This window comes from Zootoca vivipara, chromosome 10 (assembly GCF_963506605.1).
Source record: "Zootoca vivipara chromosome 10, rZooViv1.1, whole genome shotgun sequence".
Classification (NCBI taxonomy): domain Eukaryota; kingdom Metazoa; phylum Chordata; class Lepidosauria; order Squamata; family Lacertidae; genus Zootoca; species Zootoca vivipara.
Genome location: NC_083285.1, coordinates 56,497,338 through 56,523,122, shown reverse-complemented (window position 1 = coordinate 56,523,122; position 25,785 = coordinate 56,497,338). Strand labels below are relative to the sequence as shown.

Below are 25,785 nucleotides of genomic sequence, written 5' to 3'. Positions count from 1 at the left end.
GCAGTACTCGCTCCACCTCTTTGACAGAGTTAGGGTGGCAAGCCAGCTCCTGCAAAACACAATTTCCTCAGTTGGGCACCACGTAGCCCAAAATCCCTTGGACTCCTTTTTCATGTGCCAGCTGATGGCTTTTGGAGTCCCCTTTATCTATGTCCAGTCAGAGGTTCTTGTGCAGATAATGGGGGAGTTTTTATCAGCACTAGGATATTAATACAGTAATAACAACTTTTGTAACACTGTGTAACATGTGTGCAGGAGGAAATTAGGGGTTATGTGGTGGTGATGGGGTTACTTTATGGTTTGTAAGACAAAGCTGCTGTTCTGGATGCTGTCCAGGTGAACACAGACACTCAGTTCAAGATTTCTTGGGTAGGTTCAAATAAATTAAAAATTAATTGTTATCCATTGCTAAGTCATACCCAGAACAGACCAATTGAAATTAATGGACACGACTAATTTAGCTTAATTAATTAATTTCATCAGGTCTACTCTGAGTAGAATGTAGATGGATGCAACCCTTAGTCTGCAAAATCTACATTGCTGAGTGAATCAAATATAGCATTAGCATGGTTTGAAGAAGCCCATTAACTGGATTTCTGTGTTCACCTGCAAAACTATCTTCTAGTTCTCACTGACATGGTATCTGAATAGCAAAACATCAAAACCTTGTTGATACGTTTTGAACCATGCCTGCTATATATTCCTTGTTGTCTTTCACAGCCTTTAACTCTGGGTGATCTTGGTGTTGGCAGGTTGTGGAAATTTCTCCCAAAATATATGCTTTGCTGTTCTGGACTGGGGCTGACAAACCAAGCTGTTGAGGGCATACTGGTTAATCTTTAACTTGAGATTCCTGTCTCTGAGAGAGAGCAATAGACTCAATTTGTGCCACAAACTCTTGTTTGGACAGACTTTTACTTTGACCTTTTGGTGATTAAATTTGAATAGCACTTGATAAGACCCTGGACTGGATTCTAGTTGTGGAATCTTCCAAGCCAAACAGGTTTAGATTTTTTTTATATATATATAGAATTAAATTAATATAGTTGTAGTTGTGCATAGGAACTAAACCGTTGCCCTTCCATTGGCTAAATGTTTCTAAATGGTATGAAAAAAATCCAATTGAAGGATCATTCAAGATACGTTTTTTTCATTTATTTATTTTTAGTTGTGTGCACTGAATAGCATTGTACAGTGTCTCTATTTGTGTGACATTTCCCACCCAGAAGCAAAATGAAAGAGATTTAAGATTTAAGTAAGCTCTGAAAAACATTTTGTATTAAGCAAGTCTTTCAAACGTGAAAACATAGCTTCTTGTAACTATTGGATAGGAGTCATTTGGCTGTGGAAAAAGAGTTCTGGAATTTTGCACTGATTAAATTGCTTGATCAGAGATTGGATGTGGCTGTTCATATAACATTTAAGAGTTCAGATTCTGAATACTGCTTGTGTTGAGCTTCTGCCTCTGTTGTCTTGAGACTGACAATCTTGTCGAAGTTGCTTGCAGTTGGAGTTGCCAACTTGGTCTAGCATATTTCAGCAGCTCTTTACCTTGTTAATTTCAGTTTAGCAATAATTATTCTTGGCCTAACATTGCAGTGAAACCTGTCCTACATTCCCTGTCAGCCATCTAACTTTTAGTTCTAGTTGCCTGCTGGTCAGGGCAAGAAACAGACATTTTTTGGCTCTCTGCTGAGTTCAAAGTTAAATTGAATGTATAAGTTCGCTAATCACTGATAGAGTATGGGAAATTAAAGATATATTTTCATAGGAGGCTGCTGAAGGAATCTCTATATGTTTAAAGTTTAAGATCAGGACTCTTTCATGTGTCTGTGTTTACATATACCTATTTATGTGTATATAGATATTGTAATCTCTACAAAGTAGAATACAGCAATAATTAACTGAATAATTAATTCTGGCCTTTGTGTTCTATAAGCACCATGAACTATGATAATAGTTAAAGACAGTGCTGGGGAAAATATATTTCAAATAATCAGAAGCCAGCATTTTATGTGTTCAGGGCCGATAAAAACATTTCAGTCCCTAGATTCCAGTTGAAGTACCCTAATCAGAGAAGTTTCAGACTTTGGCAGTCCTCTGTGAGGCTGGTCTGTCCTCATGCAAACTCTGAATTGCCATTGAGGTAGAGATATAATTCTATTAACTGCATGTTTCGGACACTGGAATTCATGCAGAGATTGGCATTTCATAATGTGGGAAATGATGGTGATTTGAAAAGAAAAAAATGTGATTTTAATATAATGTAATTGGATGGTAGTGGGGGAAGTAGAGTCTTGGAACGAATAGAAATCTGTACCTCCCATTGACCTGTGTTCATGGTCAGCTGCCCATTCCAGGCTGACCCTTGGTTCCCATGGAATAGGTAAATGCATGCTAGTGGAGCCGTGCTTACTCTATTTGCATGTTTCAAACAAATCTTCAATCAGTATCTGCTTGGTTCCTATGAAATTTTATGTCTCCTCCCATCCCTACTTGTTGGCTAACTTCAATAGTAGAGAAGAGAGCTCTTCTGTACTGAGGCATTAGAATAATGGTCAGGAAACAATAACCACTTTTTATTGTGAGATAAGTTCGCTCTGTGGCATGAGTGGCTCTTGCATTATAGGTGTTTTGTGATTCCCCCTATTCTGTTACAAAGGGGAAAATTAACTGATCCCAAAGCTCAGTATTTAGCCATTAGAGTAGGCCACATCTTCTCTTGATGTCCACCTCCTGGTCTGCCCAGGAGTGTGTGTGGCACATGTGAGTGCTTTAAGTGAGTTAGCTTTTGATGTTGCTGCTATCCGGTGACACTTCTTGCACACTGTCTCCAAAACGTGCAACCCTTTCTGCTGGTGCAGGGGTGGTGAAAGCTGTGACAGGTGCTTCCTTGTGCTGAACTCTGGCATGCTTCTGGCAAACTCTGTATTATGCCTTTTTCTTGTACTGTCTTCCTGGGATTTTGTGTCAAGCACTCTCTGCATTTGCCTTTGTGACACAATTGCTGCTGGTGCCAATAAAAGGAGTGGGGGTGAAAAACCCCTTGCTTTTCAATGGTTGTACTGTATTCTGTAATAGTTGTATGTCTCTTGTATTTTGGAATGTTTTACAGTGAGTGTCATTTTTTTATACTTTTTTTTTTAACACGGAAGTATTGTTCTTTCTGCACTTTGTTGTAAATGTCTGTAAAATATTTTTGAATGTATTAATCCTCCTGTGGGTCCCGTGGGCTTGGAACAGTCTCTTTGCATTTTGCCCTTACAATTTTACATAAAGGCGGTTGGTTTTCACTCAATAACTTTTAGGGGTAATGCAATTAAGGTAATTCACCATGAGCTAAGTCACTGGAATGTTACACACATAGTCAAAAGCATTCTAATTAGAAATAAAAAGAAAGAAATATAGGAAATTGAGATAGTTTGTACTAATATCCTCCTTTGAAAGAGAGGAAGTAAATAGTATTATCAGTGGAGTATATCTGTCCTTAACAGTATATTCCAGTGAACTAAGCTAATTGCACCATAGAGAGGTGGCTGGAATGTGGCAAGTAATCATGAAATACTAGGACTTAAACATGACCTTCTTTCAGACTAACAGTCAAATCTTGGAACACATAGTTGCTGTTTTTAGTGGAGGCCAGCACTCCACATGGGCAGAAAGTTGGGTTGTAGGACTTCAGTTGCTCTTTCATATATGCTTGAAGGAGCTTTTGATGGGTTTCTAGTAGCATGCACCCATATCTGCAGAATGCAAGCTGAATTGGCTTGTGTATTTGTTAATAAAACACGGGAAGAGGGAGAGAGAGTGTAATCTTTGATCAGTGATTAGAGGAGCTCTATGCTCTTCTTTTATCAGTGATTAGAGGAGCTGCATCTTCTATTCCCCTTGATGCTATTTTGGCAGACTCTTCTATCCTACAGAAAAAGGTGTATCAGTAAATTTGTCCCTTTTTGCAACAGAGTACTGAATTCTTGTGTTTAAAAAACAAACAGAAATTATATTGTTGGTTGTAACAAACTTATTGTTGAATCCTGAAACTGTATTGGTTCAACCAAGCATAGTTAAGCTTTGTGGTAAATTGTGCTAATGGTGGTGTTACAACAACATACCTGCAGTAAAAATCAGTGAAGAATGTCCATATATATGTAATTTAATAAGATTATATAATGTCTCCTGCACACAAATTTTAAAATATTAGCATACTACCTTTAGTCTCATAATCTGAATGAATATAATTTTTTGGTTTTTTTGGTTTTTGACATAATAACTAGTGTACAGTATAGGTATTTTTGATTCAGCATATGCTTTACAAACTATAAATTGTGCTAAACTTGATCTCAGTTAATATAGTTCCTTAAATTATTATTAGCTATCACCCTGGTTTAAAATGTACTTGATAGGTAATGTAAAATTCACTTGCCCCAAATTTGGCATGGACTCTGCCAGTACTCAAGCAGCACCAATTTCTGTTTAAACAGAACATGTTCTTTACAGAATTAATCGTAGGGTAGCAAACATTTGGACTGATGTGATACAATTTTCCACCTGTGACAGAATACTTTTTAGGAAGTCTAGAGATGGTCTTGGTAACCTTGCACAATGAAGGCAGCATTTGAGATGTTTGATCCTTTTTTTAAATGTTGCTTGGTTTTTACTGTGTCCACTGCAGCAAGATAGCAACCACTTTTAAAAACTCTGCAGGCCAATCAAAACTGTGCAGTGGATTCTGAACAAGTAGGAATGAGGCTACAGTTCTTTTCCTAAATGTTACTGTGGACCTGAAGCTGGGTAGAACAGTGGGACTCCAGGATTTATGCCACATTATGTGCAGAGAGACCCAAGCAAGGTCTGTCTCTTCAAAGAGGTTAGGATTGTTTTATATATTAAAGCAGCCACCTGGAGTTTGATGGCTGCTCCACAAGAGGCCCTAATCAGCATTAATTGCACAATAATAGATTGGCTCTATTTTGTAGTCTGTAAACAGTGTTTCCGTGCGCTCTGGCTTCCGACAGAGTGTTTCGTTGTGCCAGAAGCGGTTTAGTCATCTCCTGTACAGAATACCAGTGTATGGTTGCATTTCTTGTGGCCTGCATTGAGCTACCATAATGTATGGAATCACTTTTAGTATGAAATCAAAGGTCCCGTGTAGCTGGAAGTTTACTGTTAAGCATGCATGTTGAATGGCTGAAGATAGTGTCCCTACCCTATGAAAGGTACCTTCCAGAGCTTAGCTTGGAAGCTTTCTTGAGAGACTGTTCCTAGACCCTGTTGCATTCCCCTTCAGTGTTCTTACTAGGTTTTTATGGTGGGATTGATGTGGAGGGAAGAATGTGTCCAACCAGGGGGCACATGAGGAGGCAGCAAAATGAGGAGTCTGGACATGGTGCATCAAGGGGAAATGATGCACATAGGAAAATGCAGTATTTTGTGCTTCCAAAGTGAACATCACTTTTGAATAGCGACAGGGAAGAAATGAAATGTAAAATGTATACAATTGTTGGGGATCCACCATAAAATCCTGTTGAGAACACTATTTTCCTGGGAGAGATGAAATTCCTTTCTCTTGTCCTTTCATCCCTCCTTAGACCTTGTAGATCATAGTGACTTGTATTGTTATTTGTACATATATGCATTTCTTGAGGGATGATGTGAGTTATTCTGAGTATTTTCTTAAACAGAATGCAATATTACTTGTGTGTCAGCGAAAAATACCTTAAATCTCTTAAGAAACGGTTTTGTTTTTTTCCCTCCCAGCAATTAACCTGGGGTGTGCTTAAATGCCCCCTATTTTGAAATGCAAAATCTGAAGGAAAAAAACATCCCCTACTTGAGATTTAAGCTGCGGCTCAGGGAAGAATGGGAAATGTGCTTTGAAAAGCCTCACATCTCCGAATTGAGATGTTGTACCTTTTTTTTATTTTGGTTTTCTTGCACTTACTGTGGTGGTGCAGGGTGTGCATTTGTGTTCAAATTCTGTAACTTTGGAACTCTTGTTGCTGTGAAAACAATACGTTTTTGTGCAAATGTTACCTCTTCACGTTAAAAAGGGAATAAATTCCAAACAATCTTTTTGAGGTTTCAAAAGTTTCTGAGTTTTTCTTTTCTACTCCCTTGTTTATCTCCTTTGATTCAAGCTTAAAGAGGTGGGGAATAAATACTTCCTGGAGATGGAGTTTCAGCAGTTGGTCCATTAGATTGAAATTAAGTGTTGGCTAGTGCTAAGAAAAATATACTTTAGAGTAAGATTTGGCAGGACAAGGATTTGCTTAACATAATTCAGAACTTGCATTTCCAGTTTATGGTTCTATAGTATGCATAGAGTCCCAAGGCAATAAGATGCCTTAAAGTAACACAGCCCATTGGTTCTTCTTAGAGGAAAAATGAGAATTTTGACCAGCAGCCAAAAAATTGTCCAGTGATTTCAAGTCAATATATAAAATCCAGCCTCTGTCCCTGTTCTTTTCGACTGCTTGCACCCTGCTTCACAATATCATGTCTTGAGGTCCCTCGCCTGTCCATTTCTGCTGCCAACAACACATGTATTTTCCTGTCATCAAGGCCCAAGATTGAGAGGTTTTTTCCTACGGTAACTATCTCTCTCTTTTCTGCTAAAGTGCATTGCTGGTAATGTTCTCATTGTTGCTAACAACATTCTTCTAAACAATTAGAATGTTTATGAACCTCCTATTACCCCACAAGCTCAGCAAGTTTCTTACAGGAGAAGGTAGTGATAGCTGCTCATGCTCTAGCCCTCATACTGAGAAACAGAACCTAGTATGTAACTACGTATACAGAAAGGGACAATCTTGATTCTAAATAAATGGAGCAGGGATAGCAAACGTGGTATAATCCAGATATTGTTGCACTACGACTCACAGTATTTCTGACCAATGGCCATGCTGGCTGGGACTAATCAGAAAGACACTGTGTTGGCTAACCCTGAACTCCATCAAATGTGTGAAGCAGATTTAACCTCAATAGCCATTCACTGCTATTGAGAGAAGTAAAGCACGGCACTAAGGGAGCCAAACTTGTCCTCCACTATTGATACCTAATGAGCTGTTCCTCTAAAAATGGGGTTTTTCATGCAAGCCAACTGGATTTGTGCACAAAGTACACAGCAATGTTTGTGTATGCACATGTACACAAATACAGTCATACCTTGGTTTAAGTACGCCTCGGTTTGATTATTTTCAGTTTAAGTACTCCGCGGACCTGTCTGGAACGGATTAATCCACTTTCCATTACTTTCAATGGGAAAGTTCGCTTCAGGTTAAGTACGGACTTCCGGAACAAATTACACTCATACCTCGGGTTAAGTACGCTTCAGGTTGAGTACTCCGCGGACCCGTCTGGAACAGATTAATCCACTTTCCATTACTTTCAATGGGAAAGTTCGCTTCAGGTTAAGTACGCTTCAGGTTAAGTACAGACTTCCGGAACCAATTGTGTTTGTAAACCGAGGTACCACTATACACAATCGTTCCAGTGCACAAGCCCTTCCTTCATACTACTAAAGAGCTGGAACATGGAGACAAGTGAAAGAGAACCCAAACTGTTAAATCCATATCAATAAATTTTCCAGGGGTTGATTTTCAACTTTTAAAATACTCCACAGAAATAAATATGCATCCACTGTATTTTGTTAATACCTCATCAATGAGAACGATGTGTAGCTCTCTTGCTTTGTGGTATATTTCTAATGTTGCTTCTGTACTGAATATGTTGTCCTACCTTTATTCTACAAAATAGATAATAATTTGGAAAGATGGCCAGAGTTCAGAAATGAACTGGTTTTGGCAGTGGTCAGCTTTGGAAGGGGTTTCTTTAAAATATTATTGGTTCAGCTCACTCTCGAGACATTGGAAGAATTTCATAGTCCTAGTTTTTCTTTGCAAATTTGCAAACCAATTAAATGAATACTGGAAATCTTTTTTCTTTGTCATGGGCTCGTCATTGAAAGTAATAGCAATAAAAGGCACGTGGAAGGCCTTGAGAACACTGAACTCCTAAAACATCTCTGGTCCTGGATGGTAAAATAGTTTGCACCTTGAATAAATAGCATTGCTTTGCCAAGTGCTACAAAAGCCAGCAATAAGGCCAGATACTTTCTTCCTTCGCTTCATCTGAATATTCAGCTAACAGTCGGTGTTGATTAACTACAGTGGTACCTCGGTTTGCAAACACAATCCATTCCTCGGAGGCGTTCATTCGCCGAAGGCACGCTTCTGCTCGTGCGCGAAGCACCGATAGAGCACTTCTGCGCACGCTGCGCAGATCGCGTCTGCGCATCCGATGCTGCAGAACCCGGATGTAAACACTTCTGGGTCTGCGGCGTTCGTAAACGGAGGTTTGTGTAAACGGAGGTAGGCGTAAACCGAGGTTCCACTGTACTATGCACTTAGCACTATACTTGCTGAGCTCCATAATAAACATTGACAGTGTGTACCTCCGTTGTGCACATAGTAGAATGTGGTACGTTATCTCCTTTGCATACACAATCATATTAAAGATCCTCAGCATGTTGCTTAAAATTGTCTGTATCCAACTAGACCATAGAAAGCATCTTTATGATAAATCAGATCATAGAATTGATTGTAGAGTTGGATGTGATCCCAAGGGTCATCTAGTCCAACCCCCTGCAATGCAGGAATCTCAACTAAAGCATCCATCCATGACAGATAACCATCCAACCTGTGCTTAAAAACCTCCAAGGAAGGGGAGTCCACACTGTCAAACAGCTCTTACTGTCAGAATATTCTTCCAGATTATCTGGCTCAGTATTGCCTATACCAGAGATGGGGAAAATGTGATCCTCCAAATGTTGCTGGACTCTCTCCCATGATCCCCACTCAGCATGGTCTGTGGTCAAGGATGATGGGAGCTGGAGTCCAGTAACATATGGAGGGCCACAGGTTTCTCCATCCTTGTTACATCTGTTTCCTACACAACAGACTTGGGAATTGGGCCAAAACTAACAAAATGAATTTCAATGTAGAGGTAGGCAGGCACTTAGGCAGGAAGAACCAGCATGCCCTGTATAAGATAGGCATGTAGTCCAGCTTGCTAGCTTTCATTTCTTTTCCTCTCAGCTTTATAAGCTCACAGCCACTTCCATGGAACAGGGGCTTTGAAAGATAGAGCCAGAACCATAGTTAGTGAATTCAGACAACATGCCGAACCACAGTTTGCTAAACCTACTTCAAAATGCCGTTTGAAAACCCAACCCATGTCATGGATTCTGATTCTGAGTGTGTGCAAGTTGCAAAACCAGAGGAATCTGCGTTATACCAGGTCAATACTATTTGTCCATCTAGCCCAGTATTGTATACTGTGGCTGGCAGTGACTCTCCAGGGTCAAAACACTGGGAGGTCTTGCCCATCACCTATCATTCGAAGTTTTTAAGTGGAGGTGCCAGGAATTCTGCATGCAAAGCATGTTCTCTACCACTGAGCTATGGCGCCTCCCAATTCAACTTGAGCCAGTATGGAAATAAGTTTTCATATGCCTGCTTTAGTTGCTAATTTGAAAAATTAAACTTGCATGATGAACCATCAATGCTATTAGAAATATATGGAATCCCCTTTTATTTAGTATTGTCAGCTTTTACAGCTTGTACATGAGAATGCCTTAGGCAAGATTTGAAACACACAAACTTCTATGAATAAAAATTAACTTTTTCTATAATCCTTCCCTGTCTCTTCATTCTTCTCCCTTTTCTACCATAAAAAGCCTAGTGATCCAAACAGAATCTCCGGGATAACCTTCTAAACACATAACACATAAAGGGGGAAAGATCTGCAGGTATTAAGATAGATACATCACAAACTATAGGGAAGGCCCTTCACACTGTGTCACATAATCCTTTTCCTTGCAGCTGCCACCATAAAATTTGAAATACGAACACCAATTTCCCACCTCCTTAATGTGCTCTTCTGCAGTAAAGTGTGCAAGGAGCCCTATACATTCAAATCAAAATGCACCCCACCATGAGGCAATGGTTTTATTTTATGCTTATAGCATACTTCTCCTTCATTTCAAAACACCTCACCAGAAATATCAGCTTCACCTAAAAAAAAAAATGCAACCCAAAACCTGCCATAAAACCTGCAAAACAAGGAGAAATAAAATCAGCAGTATGAGCAAAGCACGTAGCAGCCGCAAGTAACCTCTACCTCATCTGCAAACCCCCTGAAATAAAAGTTTTTTACACAACAGCAAGAGACCAAGAGTCAGGGGGCCAAATGAACATCCTGGGAAATAGAATTCCAAAGCCTGACTTCAGTGGCCCTCACCTACATACACACCCATCTAACCTCAGAAGAACATATATGAAGCCACCTTATACTGAGTCCGACCATTCTTAGCTCCATCTAGCTCAGAATTTTCTGGCAATGCTACTGTATGGTTGTGGATGGGGGTCTTTCCTAGTCTTACATATAAATGCCAGGGATTGAACCTGTAACCACCTGTATGCCAGAGCTATGGCTGAGCCTATGGCTTCTCTGAAAAGGCAGCAAGACACAGAGCTTGGGACTCAGCTGAGTGAGAAAGTAGGTTTCATATGTGCAAAGGCAGTTCTTAAGGTATCTTCCACCCCAGGTCATGTAAGGTTTCAAATGCACTTGGAATTGGGTTTATGTAAGGTTTATCAGCACTTGGAATTGGGCCCAGAAGCAATTATAGAGCCAGTCAAGTTAGTTTTGGAGTCCACATTCTCCCTATAGACAAGGGTGTTTTGATAACCTGCACCAGTATCAAAAATACATCCTGCGAATTAATACAGTGAATTAAAACAACGAAGAAAAGGCCGTAGATAAAGATTGTATTCATCTAGAATATGGCAACTTCCCCGTGTTTTTAGTTTGTCACAAACGTGTGTGAACAGTCATATAGGTACTGTAGTTAATAGAGTAACACAGAGAGAGACTCAAAGATATGCGTTATGGTGCAGTATATTTACTTTAAACTCTTTTAATATTTAAAAACCTCAGAGCAACAATAAAACAGCATCATAAAAAACAGATGCAAACATATAAACAGCAAAACAGTGCTAATGGTTTCCACTTCTCATATTTTACTGAGACTAAAAGGCTTGTGCCTGTGACTAGGCCTGAGGAAGAGAGCTCAACCAGCATAGGAGGGTAGTTGCTAGGCAACCAGTGACATTCATTCTCTAGTACAGGCTTCCTCAAACTCAGCCCTCCTGATGTTTTTGGCCTACAACTCCCACGATCCCTAGCTAGCAGGACCAGTGGTCAGGGATGATAGGAGGTCAGGGATGATGGGAATTGTTGTCTCAAAACATCTGGAGGGCCGAGTTTGAGGAAGCCTGCTCTAGTACTTCTCCCATGCTTTGTAAACAGGCCTTGTGCTGAACTATTTGTGGGGTGACAAGGAATAGATAGGATAAGATGGGGCAGGATGTAAAGGTTGCCAAGTACCTGGATATTTTTTTAAAAATCTGGTGTCTAGAAACTCAACTCATCTATTTAAAGGCACAGACACTAGATTTCAAACTCTGCTTAAAGTAACTAATTGACTCTGCAATCCTATATATATATTGAACTGGTAATAAGCCAGATTTAACTCAGTGGAACTTACTTCTGAGTAAACGTACATAGGGCTATGCCGTTAGCATTACAGCTGCTGAATGCCCTTCAGAGGGCGAGGGCGCCAGAAGTTGAAGTTGAGGCTTTTGACACACCTTTCTCCATCTGGGGTAAGTGATAATGTAAACCAGGGGCGTCCATTTTCTTCTGTTGAGCATGGCCTCTCATTCTGCAAAGGTTTGTCTCAGGGGCCAGAAAGGTGTATAGACACACAAGAGCCAGGATGAATAATACAATTGCTGTCTTCTAGCATAGCGGTGGGCAGAATTATCTACTGGTGATCTCTGGGTGATTTCAATCTTATCTTACTTCAACAACAAAAATGCTACCCCCTGCTAAATTATACTGGCTTTGGAGGAGAGGGGATACTTTTGGGTGGAACGACTTATGACTCAGTCCAGTTCTATCATCATCGCTATCATTTTATGTTACAGTATTAGGAGGTATTTGTCAAAATAAAAGCAATTACTGGAGAAAATCTCTCTAAATGTCCAGAGTCAATGCTGCTGCTCAGTCTTTTCATGGGAGAAAATATTAACTTACAGCTCAAACCTCTAATAAGTTCTCTTTTACTAGCATAGCAGACAGACTCATAATAACGAGATACTGGAAAAACTGACTAACAAAATAAAATCGGACAAGGTTTGAAGCACAAAGACTCATTTGCAACTGAATGGTACAGCTTTGATATGTACAGGACTCCCCCTCGCATTATAAAACCTTCCAGTTAACATAAATTATTTATGTTATTTCTATACAAATGGTAGTCTGGAATAAGAACTTATCATGTTATTTGGATGTTATTTTGCACGCATTGCCTATACACCATCTTATGGACTCAGTCCAGTTCTGGTACTCAAAACAAATTCCTGGGTTCAACATTTTTATTACAGTACTAGTGTATTTCAGCCCGTTCAATAACGGGCGCTAGAACATCCTGGGGTTCGGAGAAGCGCTTGCGCAGCGCTTCTCCGAACCCTGGGACCTGTCCTTGCTGTCGGCGGCAGGAGGACAGGAACGAAGGAGGAGAAAGCGCTGTTTTCTTCTCCTCCGTTCCTCTCCCGCAGCCGCCGACAGCAAGGAGACATCCCAGGGTTCGGAGAAGCGCTTGCGCAGCGCTTCTCCGAACCCTGGGACCTGTACTTGCTGTCGCCGGCAGGAGAACAGGAACGAAGGAGGAGAAAGCGCTGCTTTCTTCTCCTCCGTTCCTCTCCCGCAGCCGCCGACAGCAAGGAGACATCCCAGGGTTCGGAGAAGCGCTTGCGCAGCGCTTCTCCGAACCCTGGGACCTGTCCTTGCTGTCGGCGGCAGGAGGACAGGAACGGAGGAGGAGAAAGCGCTGCTTTATTCTCCTCCGTTCCTCTCCCGCAGCCGCCGACAGCAAGGAGACATCCCAGGGTTCGGAGAAGCACTTGCGCAGCGCTTCTCCGAACCCTGGGACCTGTCCTTGCTGTCGGCGGCAGGAGGACAGGAACAGAGGAGGAGAAAGCGCTGCTTTCTCCTCCTTCCTTCCTCTCCCGCAGCCGCCGACAGGAAGGACGCGGGACACAAACCCCTATCTCGCCGCCGCTGCTTCGCGGCCTCCCGCCGCTCCTCTCACGGGCCAGGGAGGGTTGTGAGGAGGAGGTCTCTGCCGGCCTCCACCCTCGCTTCCCTGACGTTCTGGCCGGGAGCGGCGGTTGGAGGAGGCAGGGGGGGGGAGTGCGCGTGTGCAGTCTCTGCTGTCCAATCCCTGTGTCCCTGGCGCACATGCGCAGTACCCCAGGGATACACTGGACAACTTGGACGCAGGGACAACTTGGACTTTATTATATAGGATTATTTTATTTTAGTGTATATATTTCACATGAGGCTTAGTGATCTTGGGGTTCAAATAAAAATACAAAGTACAAAATACAAAAATACAAATGCAAGCCTGACATCACCCTACCCTTTACCTAGCAAATAGGGGACTTTATGGTAGTCAAAGAGAGGATGGTGACATAGCAAAGCAGTGCTGCACATAGACGCTCTTCAGATGTTCCTAAAATCTATCCGTGTGGTGATGTGTGTGCTTCCCCTCCACACACACCTATTTAATTGAGTGGAAAGAAGAATTTCAGGAGAATTGTAAGTGTATTCAACTAAATGTGCTTATTCCTCACTGTGATCAGGAACCCTGTGCCATCAGGATTCCCAATCACAGGGGCACAGTGGGATAGGGCCGCTGCCTGTAGCCCCTTTACCAAGAATGGAGAATTTGTGGCTCTCCAAAAGATGTTAGACTACACCTTCCACTATCCCTTACCACTGGGGCTAATGCGAGGTGTAGTACAGGCATCCCCAAACTTCGGCCCTCCAGATGTTTTGGACTACAATTCCCATCTTCCCCGACCACTGGTCCTGCTAGCTAGGGATCATGGGAGTTGTAGGTCAAAACATCTGGAGGGCCGCAGTTTGGGGATGCCTGTTGTAGTACAACGAGATCGGGAAGGCCACAAGTTCTCCTTCCCTGCACTACACAGATAGGCTTCAAGAAGACCTGAATATGACATGTGAAAGGCACATGGCACATCTCATGTTCTGACAATCTTGCTCCTGGATAATTCTGTGGGTACCTGAAAATAAAAGTGGTGCTTGTGTACACTAGGGGTTGGGGGACATTTTTCAGCCCAAGTGTTACTTGTCCTTCTAGTCAACCTTCTGCAAGTTACATGCCAGTGACCGGTGGAATCAGAAGCAAAAGTGGACAGAGTAATTTTAACTAGACAAGGCAGCTAGACTGGGTGACTGGGAGTGGATGCTGAGACCATATAACACTGGTCCTGAAAGACCTACATTGGCTCCCATTACATTTCCAAGCACAATTCAAAGTGTTGGTGTTGACCTTTAAAGCCCTAAACAGCCTCGACCCAGTATACCTGAAGGAGCGTCTCCACCCCCATCGTTCTGCCTGGACACTGAGGTCCAGCTCCAAGGGCCTTCTGGTGGTTCCCTCACTGTGAAATGTGAGCTTACAGGGAACCAAGCAGAGGGCCTTCTCGGTGGTGGCGCCCACCCTATGGAACGCCCTCCTACCAGATGTCAAGGAAATAAGCAACTATCTGACTTTTAGAAGACATCTGAAGGCAGACCTGTTTAGGGAAGTTTTTAATGTGTGATATTTTATTCTGTTTTTAATCTGTTGGCAGCCGCCCAGAGTGGCTGGGGAAACCCAGCCAGATGGGTGGGGTATAAACAAACAAACAACAACAAGAAGAAGAAGGCACAGTAGTGTAGATGGTGGGCTGGTCAGAGTTCCAAGAGCTAGCGCCAGACCTAAAGTTCCCACCCCTGGTATACACTTACAGTGGTACCTCGCAAGATGAATGCTTTGCGCAACGAAAAACTTGCAAGACAAAAGCATTTTGCAATCTTTTTGTTGACTCGCAAGATGAATTTTTCTATGGCCATGCTTCGCAAGACGAATTTTTTTGTTTCTTTTCTTCTTCTTTTTTGCTTTGTTTAAATTGGAAAACTGCAAGACAAAATTTTCGCAAGACAAAACGACCCATGGAACGAATTAATTTTGTCTTGTGAGGCATCCCTGTACTATCTCTTCGTATTGTCCCTTCGTTGGGATTTGGCTCAGTTTTTTGAAATCACAAGATGATGAAGGTGACCTTTCTCAACAAAGCTTTGTTGATTTTTATGGAATTCAATATTTTCTGGGTGCCTCTGGCAACCTTACAGAATAGAATTGTGCACACTGATATTTACTTAGCTGCTATGTGTTTAAAAAGTACAATGTATTCCTGACATCTATTGACCTTTTTTTTTTAAAAAAAGAATGCCTTATGTATTCTAATTAATCAAGGGATTGGAAGCTTCTATAATGCTTCTGATGTAAATGCAGCCATTGATAGTTTTATTTGGCAGCTGCCCTGATTGAATGCATTAGATTGGACACTCATTGAAGCCAATGATTTGAAAGCAGCATAACTTGACCAGAGTTTATCAGATTATGATTTAGGAACACATGTAGCTCCTTTACCAGATCATTGGTCCCTTTTGCTTAGCATTGTCTCCTCTGACAGCATCTATTCATGGTCACAGGCAAAAAAACTTTCCCATCTCACCTGCTTTCTGATCCTTTAACTGAGGATGCCAGAGCGAGAGATTGACCCTGGAACCATCTGCATGTGAAGCATGTGTTCTATCACTGAGCTGTAGTCCTTGTCAGCCATGGTAGAATCTGAAAAATGCTAGCCAGTTACGGAGATGTTTTGAGAGGAAGGAATGGGGGGGAAATAATATTGTTAATTTAGGATTACAGCCAAGCAATGGATCACCAAGGAAAAATACAGAAGTTCCCTTCAACCCAAAGTATTTGTACCCATCCCACTGGGTGGAAAGTAGTCAATACCAGAATTGTTTAGCACAGAACTGAACATCCTAAGAATTTACTTTCAACAGAACCTTTTGGGCTTCAAAGTACAGTATATGAGAAAATGGGCATGTGCTTGTAAAATATTGGGTTCCAGAGGTGGGACTGAGCCCTGTGGTCAGTATTGTGGGGCTTCCGTGCCTGCACCCAGCATCACAAACAAAACAGATAATTCAAAAGAAGGCAATAGATGCAAACAAATTGTGTTTGTGCATAGTTTTGCTCAGCATGGTACAAAATGATCCTTTTTAAAAGCCCTGATAGGTCTGATGTGGGGAAAAGATCGAAGAAAATTCATTTAAGAATTCTCTTAATACTGTATATTCCTGCGTATAAGACTACTTTTTAACCCAGGAAAATCTTCTCAAAAGTTGGGGGTCGTCTTATATGTCGGGTCGTATTTCTTATACGGTGAGTATATCCCAAACTCTGTATTTTAACTGGAAAAGTTGGGGATCGTCTTATACGCCCAGTCGTTTTATATGCCAGAATATACGGTAGATTTCCTTGCTTTCCTGTGACCGATCTTCCATCAAAAGCAGTGGCCTGGTCTGAAGCTGCAAAGATGCAGTTTGACCAGTTCACTTTACAGTTCTGTGGTTAGTTTCTCTGAGGGCTTGTTTTCTCTCTACTAAGGCTTGTGTCAGTGGCTTCCACATCAGATACCAAATACAGTGGTACCTCTACTTATGAATTTAATGCATTCCGAACACACATTTGTAAGTTGAAAAAAATTGTAAGTTGAATCCCATAGGAGGAATGCATTGGGAGAAAAAAATTGTAAGTAGAAAAAATCCTATCTAAACTGCATCCAAGATGGCGGATGGAGCTCCATTCGTAAGTAGAAACATTAGTAAGTAGAGTTATTTGTAAGTAGAGGTACCACTGTACTGATTTCTACTTCTGATTCCCAGACTCCAAGTATAATGGCTAAAAGATTGAGCTGTGAACCAGAATGTCCCTGGTTGCACCATGCAAGCCGTTACCTTCTCAGGTCTAGCCCCTACCCCACCTCCATGTCTACAATACTGTATATAGATAACACTTTCATATATTATAGGTTTGTTGTAAGGATTACAGAGAGAATGGCTAGGATTAAAAGAAAGAAATACTTCAGTCAAGCATAGGAAGTCTTATGAGATCTACTTTTTTAAAAAACTGAAATGCTGAGTTCTGTCAACTGGAGCTAGACACAAAATAAACACTGAAGGGCAGAACTAGAAACAAAATGGCAGAGCCAATTACCGACTTGCCCACCCCAGACACTGGGGTAATTTGCATATGCAATTGACAATATACTTCTGAGTACAGGTAAGGGATTCTAATTGCCTTCTTTGTGGGGTAGGAAACTTTTTGCTGTGGTTATTGAACAACTGGGAGTCATAAGCTCTTGCTGATCTACAGCAAATTATCCAATATTCCTCCACTGTGGGAAACTATGTAGACTTCATGGTTTTTTTAAACAGCTAATTTTTTTGCCATATTGCAAATTGCTTTTGAAACCCCAGCCCCTTATTTTCAAAAGCAGTTTATTCTGTTGCACATTCTACTGCTGTTTGCAGTGTAAGTGTAAAGTCTACTTGGTACTGACAAAATTAGCTTCTCAGCCTTTAAGATCCTGGACAAAGTACATGAGGCCTTTAACACAGACTTCCCTAACCTGGCACTCTCCAGCTATTTTGGACTACAACTCCCATCAGCTCCAGCCAGCATAAAGTGTAGTATAAATTCTTATTAATATTAAGTACAGTGGTACCTCTAGTTACGAACTTAATTCGTTATGGAGGTCCGTTCTTAACCTGAAACTGTTCTTAACCAGAGGCGTGCTTTCGCTAATGGGGCCTCTTGCTGCTGCTGTGCCGCTGGCACACGATTTCCGTTCTCATCCTGGGGCAAAGTTCTCAACTCGAGGTAACTCTTCCAGGTTAGCGGAGTTTGTAACTTGAAGCGTTTGTAACCTGAGGCGTTTGTAACTCGAGGGTACCACTGTATGTGCAAAGTTTCTGCCCATCCAAATCCATGCACCTCACAGAAACAGTAGTTGCTGAGTAGCTTCCTACCCTCACTGCAGAACGATTGCAAAGGAGGCAACGATTGCAATGGGGAATGATGCAAATTGCAATGGGGAATGATGGTTAACTTTATGGGTGGGGGTAGTGTTCAGACAAATAGCTATCAGTTTGCTTAATTTTTTTAAAAGTCACAGAAAATGGAAATTATTTTTAGGAACATTCTATACAAGGGAAAAAAGCCAAAGGGCACTTCAGAGGAGTGATGTTATCTCTGTCCCTGGCATTCCTTACCAAGAAGTTGGCTCGGTCAAGGATTGAAATAAATAAATCTTCTGTCAGCTTTCACAAAACAGCTAAGTGGGCTGCACACTTATGAAAAACAGCTCCTTTTGGTTGATCTGTGTACTGCTCATCGCCAAATGCTTCCAAAACATAAAACTGTTGAGCTGAGGAATAAAACACTTGCCTATTTAAGGATGTTTACATCTTACAACCAGATTTTTTAAACCACCATATTAGCACATTTACCCATAAAATAATGCAGCAGGATGATAGAACTTTAAAGTGATGCATCTCGTGTGCAATACTGGTACAGTATCTGCTTGACTTTAATAGTAAATGTGACAATCTATTATATAACTTCCTTTGGTGGTGGATGGCTGGATGGATAGTGAGGTTGTATACTGAATACTTTTTCATATAAAACTACTAAATACTGTCTTCTCAGTTTGCCTTTGCAACAACCCTGGGATAGGATGATTGCTGTAACTTGCCCAGACTGCAAAACTTAGTCACTGGTATAAGACACATATAAATCTGTCTTACAACTAATCAGATTGTTTGGTCCATCTAGGCCAGTGTTGTCCACTCAAACTAGCAGGATCTCTCCCAAGCTATTGGGCCTTTCAAAAATCTGTTACCAGTGATCCTTTTAACTGGACATATAGATTAAAACTGGAATCTTCAGCAAACACATGTTCTACCAATGAGCTATGCCCTTCCCATTGAGTGTGTCACACTTTTTAACCATAAATATCTTTTGGGATCAACTACACTATTCAGTATTCAAAAAATTATGTAAATCATAACTGGGTTATTTGGTATATATGTTTGTTGTCGTAACAGAGCCTGAGTAAGATATAAATGTCTACTGTGTTGACATCAAAAATCAATTAATATATTATGAAATTAATTTTTAACACACACAAATAGCCATAGATTGTAATATAAAAAGATCAACGTACAGACTAAGCCATCTTAAACAATCATGTTACCATATTATAGAAATGTGATCCTAACTATAAGTATTTAACTCCAGTTATCAACAGTTAAACTTACCTTTATCATATGAACATTAACAGGACTATTTATCCAGTTTGTTTCTAAAACTAACCTCATTTCTTGCTAACCATCGTTGTGTTATGAATGTCTTAAACTAGAGCTAATTATTGCTTCTTCCTGAAATGGTAAAAATACTCCAGTAACTACATATCCTGCCAACAGTCCCATTTTTATGTGCTCTGGAAACAGGCACATAATTACAGTGGGGTCATTGCAGCGCAATACACTTTTGCCAGGGCCCTAACACTTAACAAAATCTTGTATCATGTCCTATGCCTGTTGTCTTCCTGCTCTGAATTTTATAGTCCTGTTGCTAGAAACATGGAACAGATCAAAACAGAAGCAGTTATTAAAATTTATATGCTAATGCAAATGTGAACTTGGTCATTATGCAGTCTGTTTTGAAATGTCACATTAATATCCCCTGAAAATTTGGGGGCAGGAGTTGAGATTCACTGACTTTTGAAATCTTGGTTCTTGCATCACCTTAGTGCTCTTTCATTACCCAAAATTCATTTTGCATTTGCTATGCCTCCTGGTTCTATAAGTTTGTCGCTGGGAGATGATAAAGCCCTATTTTGGCAGAGCCTAGTTACAGTGGTGTTGGCGATGGTGGTTTTTATCATCGTTATGAGAGATGGTGGACTCTCCTTTCTTGGAGTTTTTTTTAAAGCAGAGGTTAGATGACTATCATGTATGATCTAGTTGAGATTCCTGCATAGTAGGGGGTTGGACTAGATGACCGTCATGGTACCTTCTAACTCTACGATTCTATGGTGCTATGGTTTTATTATTATTTACCCTTCATGGCTCTGGTCAAAATACCAGACAAAAATACGAATAAGCTTTAATCGGTCAACTTTTTCATAGGCAGGGTAGTTAATGGATTCACTCAGTGCTCTGTTGAAAAGGGGATTCTAATCCATGTTAATAAGTGAGAACTGAGGGAAGAAGTGATAGCAGTTCCGTATTTATTAACCCAAACCAATGAGCATAAACATGTGTATGCATGCAACAGACTGAGGTGGGAGAGCAGACTTGTATACCATTTTTGAATGCTCCCCTAGGTTTAAAAAATACAGCAACAACAATTAAACTCTAGTAGGAAGAAATGTAGCATAGCAAAGAAAGGAGTTCTTCAGTTTTCTCCTTGGAGGTGGTTGCTCTACCCAACAGTATCCTCACTGGGCGACATCTGTAAATTAAGCCTACACCTCTTACGTTGCATTACTTGTCAATATAAGGTAGACATTTTCCAGAAACAAAGCAGAAATTCCCTCTTATTAGTTCTTTTTCAAGCCCTGCTTTTTAATAACAGTTTTCATGGTCAAATATCTTATTAGGAGAATCAACCAGAATAAAATTTGGCTCATTGATGGAAACAAATACAATGCTTTCACATTCCGGATCAATGCTCACAATGCACTTTCCCCCCTGTTAATTTTTGTCCCCCAGTTCCCAGTGTAAATGGCGTAGAGGAACCCAGTATTGCGAAGAGACTGCGTGGCACACCAGAGCGGATTGAACTGGAGAATTACCGTCTCTCGGTACAACGGGAAGAGGAATTGGAAGAAGTCCCTGAGGAGACCTTGGCAGAGCACAACCTGAGCAGCGTGCTAGACAAAGGAACAGAAGAGGATGTACCCAGCAGGTTATTTTTCTTTTTTAAAAAGCCTTAATTTATTTAAAACATGTCTTGGCTGCCTTTCTAAAGAATGCCTGTTCAAGGTGGCTTGAAAGAGCAGAAGTTTTAAAAATGTCGATAATACAAAAAGGCTCAGAGTTTCCCCCTTTAAAACCAATAAGGCTTGTATCAAATGCAGTACAACGCTGACTAAGGATTCTCACATGTGCAACAGGACTTTCTCCCCTCTCCTCCACCTGCATATGCTGTATGCCCTCTCCAAATCTACTCTGGAGGGTTGGGGAAAACCCCAGAACAAATTTATGGGGTGCAGAGGAGAGAGGGGAGGAAATCCCATTGCACTAGGGTTGCCATATTTCAAAAAGTGGAAATCTGGGCACAAAAGTTGTTGAGCTTTTTCTTTTCCTTTTTTGCCAGTTGGTTTTTTGCCAGAGGTTTCTGAGCAACTTTTAATGAAATTCGGAAAAATCTGTACTTCCAACATGGGATGCCATACGTCCAGATTTTCCCGGATGTTTCAGCAATTTTCTGCCCAAATGCTGTTTAAGAGAGCCGAATACCGGCTGTGTCTGGGAAATTCTGGACGTATGGCAGCCCTACATTGCGCAAGCAGGAAATCTTGTGCTTATGGGGCACTTAGCACTACAGTAGACAGAAGCCAAAACATTCTCAGCCAGCTAGTTAAAATACATTTCACAGTTCTAACAACCACAAGCCAAGCCAAAAAGCACTAAGCAGGAATAGGCCAGTCAGAGAACAGATGACTTTCAAACCTTTTGAAAAACTTGAAGTAAAACTTACAGTAACACAAAGTGCAATGAAACAGAACAAAAAAAAGTTACTATTGAAATAACAACCATATCCATGCAAAAAAATCAGATAAGACACATTGCATCATAAGCCAGTTTACTGGCCAAAGTTTGCTTGAAGGTGCCTAGTCCTGAGAGATGTGACTGGCTGGGCCTTGTTCTCTCCCCCTTCATCCACTGTGAGTGGAAAAGGAACTTGGGGAATATGATTTTTAGCTGAAGAATGACACTAGTTTATCATTTTTAAAGGCATTTACAGGTCATCTTTCTGGACAAAGTCCTCAAGGTGGAAAAGGGTTAAGCAGCTTCACCTCACTTTTCTTCCACTTGAACACAGCTTGCACTAGGATCCTTTCTGCTTTAAAATAAATATTTTAGAAGAAAGAACCTGAATTCCACTTTTTTTTGTAATTTGAGCATGTGTTCTGCACTTTGACAGGGACTTGCATACTATTTTTAAGTGACAGTAAACATAAAACTTATTTTTTTCCTTCTTCCAACAAAGCAAAGCCAACATTCCTCCTTGAGGGCCTAGCTATCTGTCAAGCAATGTACTAAAATAAAAAGCTGTTTTTAAAAAATAATTCTTAACACAAATGTTTGGAAAAACACATTCTTAGGAGTTGAGAAAATCACAATGAACATTTCTTTGTCTAGATAAAATTCCCAAAAGGATTATGCATTTCAGAAGGTTGCCCATAATTTCACTTAACAGCCTTGTTTTAAAAAGTCGTGAAAAACCTGTTCCCACATCTTTTGTGAAAATAGATGGCTAAGCAACAAATGGAAGGTTTCGCAGTTTATGTGAATAAAGACAGAATCCCACTGCTATTCTTAATTGTAACAAAAGTAACAATATTTTTGCCAGGAAACAAGCCAAACAAAAACAAGATAAATTTAGTGTATACTTTTGCTGCTACAATTCCAAGTGAAATGAGTTGGAGAAACAGTATGCACCTCCTAATCTTTTCAAATATTTTTTGTACTGGAGAATTTCCTGCTGGATTTTGTCCAATGGATAGGGGGGAAAGGGTAAAAACAAATGACAAAGAAAAGAAGGGTGAATACCTGTTGATTTAGCCTCCAGGAGAGGAGGAGCTTGCTTTTCTACGAGGAATATGTAACAGGCCTATAAAGATTAAATGTTGTTTTCTTCTTCTAATAGGATCATTCCTCAGTAAGGCATATGCTGAAATGAAAGAGGCTGTCATTCCATTGATACTGGTTGTGTCTGAGTGGGGGGATCACTAGTTACCTTCCTCTCATGATTGGCTCTTTTTTGACTTTTTGGAATAAGGGACCACAGAGGCCTCAAACTGGCTGCAAACTGAGAGTGGGGAATAAAAAACCCCTGACATTTGACATGTAGGTTGTGTTTCAGTGAAATTCTGATTCAATTCTGTTTTGAATGACCCCAATCTGTCATAGTCAAGTGGGGAACATGTGGCCATGGTTGGGGAAAAGTGGCCTCGTGGACTCCCTAGCAGGCCAAGATTGGTCTATGGGCCGCAGGTTGACCACTCCTGGGATAGATGGACAAATACTCTGACCTGGTGTGAGGCAGTTTGTTTTGTTTTGTTGGCTATGATTATTTTAAAACAACCATCTGCTTGTACGCACGGGGGGGGGGATCCTGTTGAAGTATCATCTACTAACTTTTCTGTTTTTCCTCTGCAGTAGTTCAGAATCTGAGATGGAGGAAGAAGAGGAGGAAGAAGAACAACCACAGCAGCCCACCTCTGACCTGGGTGGTGTGCCTTGGAAAGAGGCTGTGCGGATACATGCCATGCTGAAGGGCAAGAGTGAGGAAGAGCTGGACACAGAGAAGAATCATGACAATGAAGCAGAGGAGGAAGAGGAAGAAGAGGAGGAGGAGGAGGGAGAAGAAGAGGAAGAAGTCTCTAGTGAAGGTTAGTAGATAGTTTTGATTGCTTCTCGGGATATGGATTTGGATATGTATATTAATTTTATTTTTCCAATGCTATTCAATTTATATCTTGCCATTGATCCTGAAGGAGCCCAGGCTGGCATATTGATCCTAGATTGCCATCAAACAGAATAAATAATCAAATATAAAGTGCATCTCCCATTTCTTTTGGAAAACTTGGAAGTCAGTGCAAAGACTGCAAACCTGCTGGAGACTCGTGTTTCGGGACTACTGGGAAGTCCCATGAAGAATCTTTAGAAGAAGTATTTGGGCCCAAGGTGGTGCTCTTCATCAAGTTGGCAGTCATTAAAATTTTATTTTCTCTAACCTAGCTCTCTCTCTCTCTCTCTCTCTCTCTCTCTCTCTGGTTTTCATCTCTGGAACACTGTTCCAGGATTTCATTTTTAAGTCTGCAAATTTATGTCTGGGAATCAACATAGAATTGGAAGGAACCCCAAGGGTCATCTGGTCCAACCCCCTGCAATGCAGGAATTTCAGCTAGATCATACATGACAGATTGCCATCCAACCTCTGTTTAAAAACCTCCAAGAAATAACAGTCCATCACCTCTTGTGGGAGTCTATTCCACTGTCAAACAGCTCTTAACTGTCAGAAAGATCTTCCTGATGTTTAGTCAAAATCTCCTTTCTTGTAACTTGAATCCATTGGTTCAGGTCCTATCCTCCAGAGGAGAAGAAAACAAGCTTGCTTCATCCTCCATGTGACAGCCCTTTAGATATTTGAAGATGGTTATCATATCTCCTCTCAGTCTCTCTAAACATAACACATTTCCTCAATCATTCCTTATAAGGCTTGGTTGCCAGACCCTTGATCACCTTAGTCACCATTTTCTGCACATGTTCCTACTTGTTGATATCCTTCTTAAATTGTGGTGCCTAGAACTGGGCACAGTATTTCAGGTGTGGTCTGACCAAAGCAGAATAGAGCAGGACTAGTGACTTCCCTTGATCGGGACACTGTGCTTCTGTTGGTGCAGCCTAGAATAAAAGTAGCTTTCTTTCTTTTTTGCTGCTGCACGTTGACTCCTTTGAAACTTGTGGGCTACTAAAACCCCTGGATCCTTTTCACATGTACTATTTGCAATCCAGGTGTCACCCATCTTAAATTTATGCACCTGGATCTTCCAGCCCAGGTGTAGAACTTCACATTTGTCCCTGCTGAAATTCATTTTGTTAGTTTTGGCCCAGTTCTCCAATCTGTTGAGGTAATCTTGAATCCCCATTCTGTCTTCTGCAGTATTGGCTGCCCCTGCCAGTTTGGTGTCATCTGCAAATTGGATGAATATTCCCTCCATACCTACATCCAAGTAATTCATAAAGATATTGAACAACACTAGGCCAAAGAGAGAACCTTGCAGCACCCCAGTTGTCACATGTTGCATTCAGACTTAAAACAGAGTTATAATTTGAGGAGCCAGTTCAACAGGCAGGTACTCCTCCATAGCAAAAGGCTTGAGAAAGAGCCAAAGCTTAATTGTAGAATGCATGTTTTGCATGCAAAAACACCCTGGGCTCAATCCCCAGCAGCTTTGGGTAGGGCTGAGTGAGACCTCTCACTGAAACTGTCAACTTGTCAATGAAACTGTCAACTGTCACTGAAACTGTCAACTGTCAATCCTATTCAGAATAAGGGAATTGCCGTTTAAAAAAGGGGGAAAGTTGACAGTTATGCCCTGGAGAGCTACCACCAGACAATGTAGGCTATACTGAGCTAGATGGACAAATGGTCCATAGGTAGCTTTTTATGATCCTACATCAGGCATCCCCAAACTTCGGCCCTCCAGATGTTTTGGACTACAGTTCCCATCATCCCTGACCACTGGTCCCCTTAGCTAGGGATCATGGGAGTTGTAGGCAAAACATCTGGAGGGCCGCAGTTTGGGGATGCCTGTCCTACATGATGGCAGCTGGGTGAGATCAAAGGTCCATTGCCAGGGTTAGGGAAGTAATGAAAGATTGATTTGCCTGCAGCCCAAGGAAGTAGTTCAGTAGCAGGGTGAAGAGGCAAGT

The 25,785-nt window shown here is 41.1% G+C and overlaps 1 protein-coding gene across 26 annotated transcripts in view; it reads left to right on the top strand.

Annotated features, from left to right (window-relative positions):
- The window catches only part of MICAL3 (microtubule associated monooxygenase, calponin and LIM domain containing 3), a 186,304-nt gene that overhangs the window by 108,792 nt on the left and 51,727 nt on the right, over window positions 1-25,785 (top strand). For all 26 annotated transcript variants that reach the window (XM_035126938.2, XM_035126945.2, XM_035126940.2 and 23 more), the window contains 2 exons: window positions 20,830-21,025; window positions 23,506-23,738. In XM_035126938.2, coding sequence (XP_034982829.2) covers window positions 20,830-21,025; window positions 23,506-23,738 — 429 coding nt within the window. The remainder of the gene's footprint in view (window positions 1-20,829; window positions 21,026-23,505; window positions 23,739-25,785) is intronic.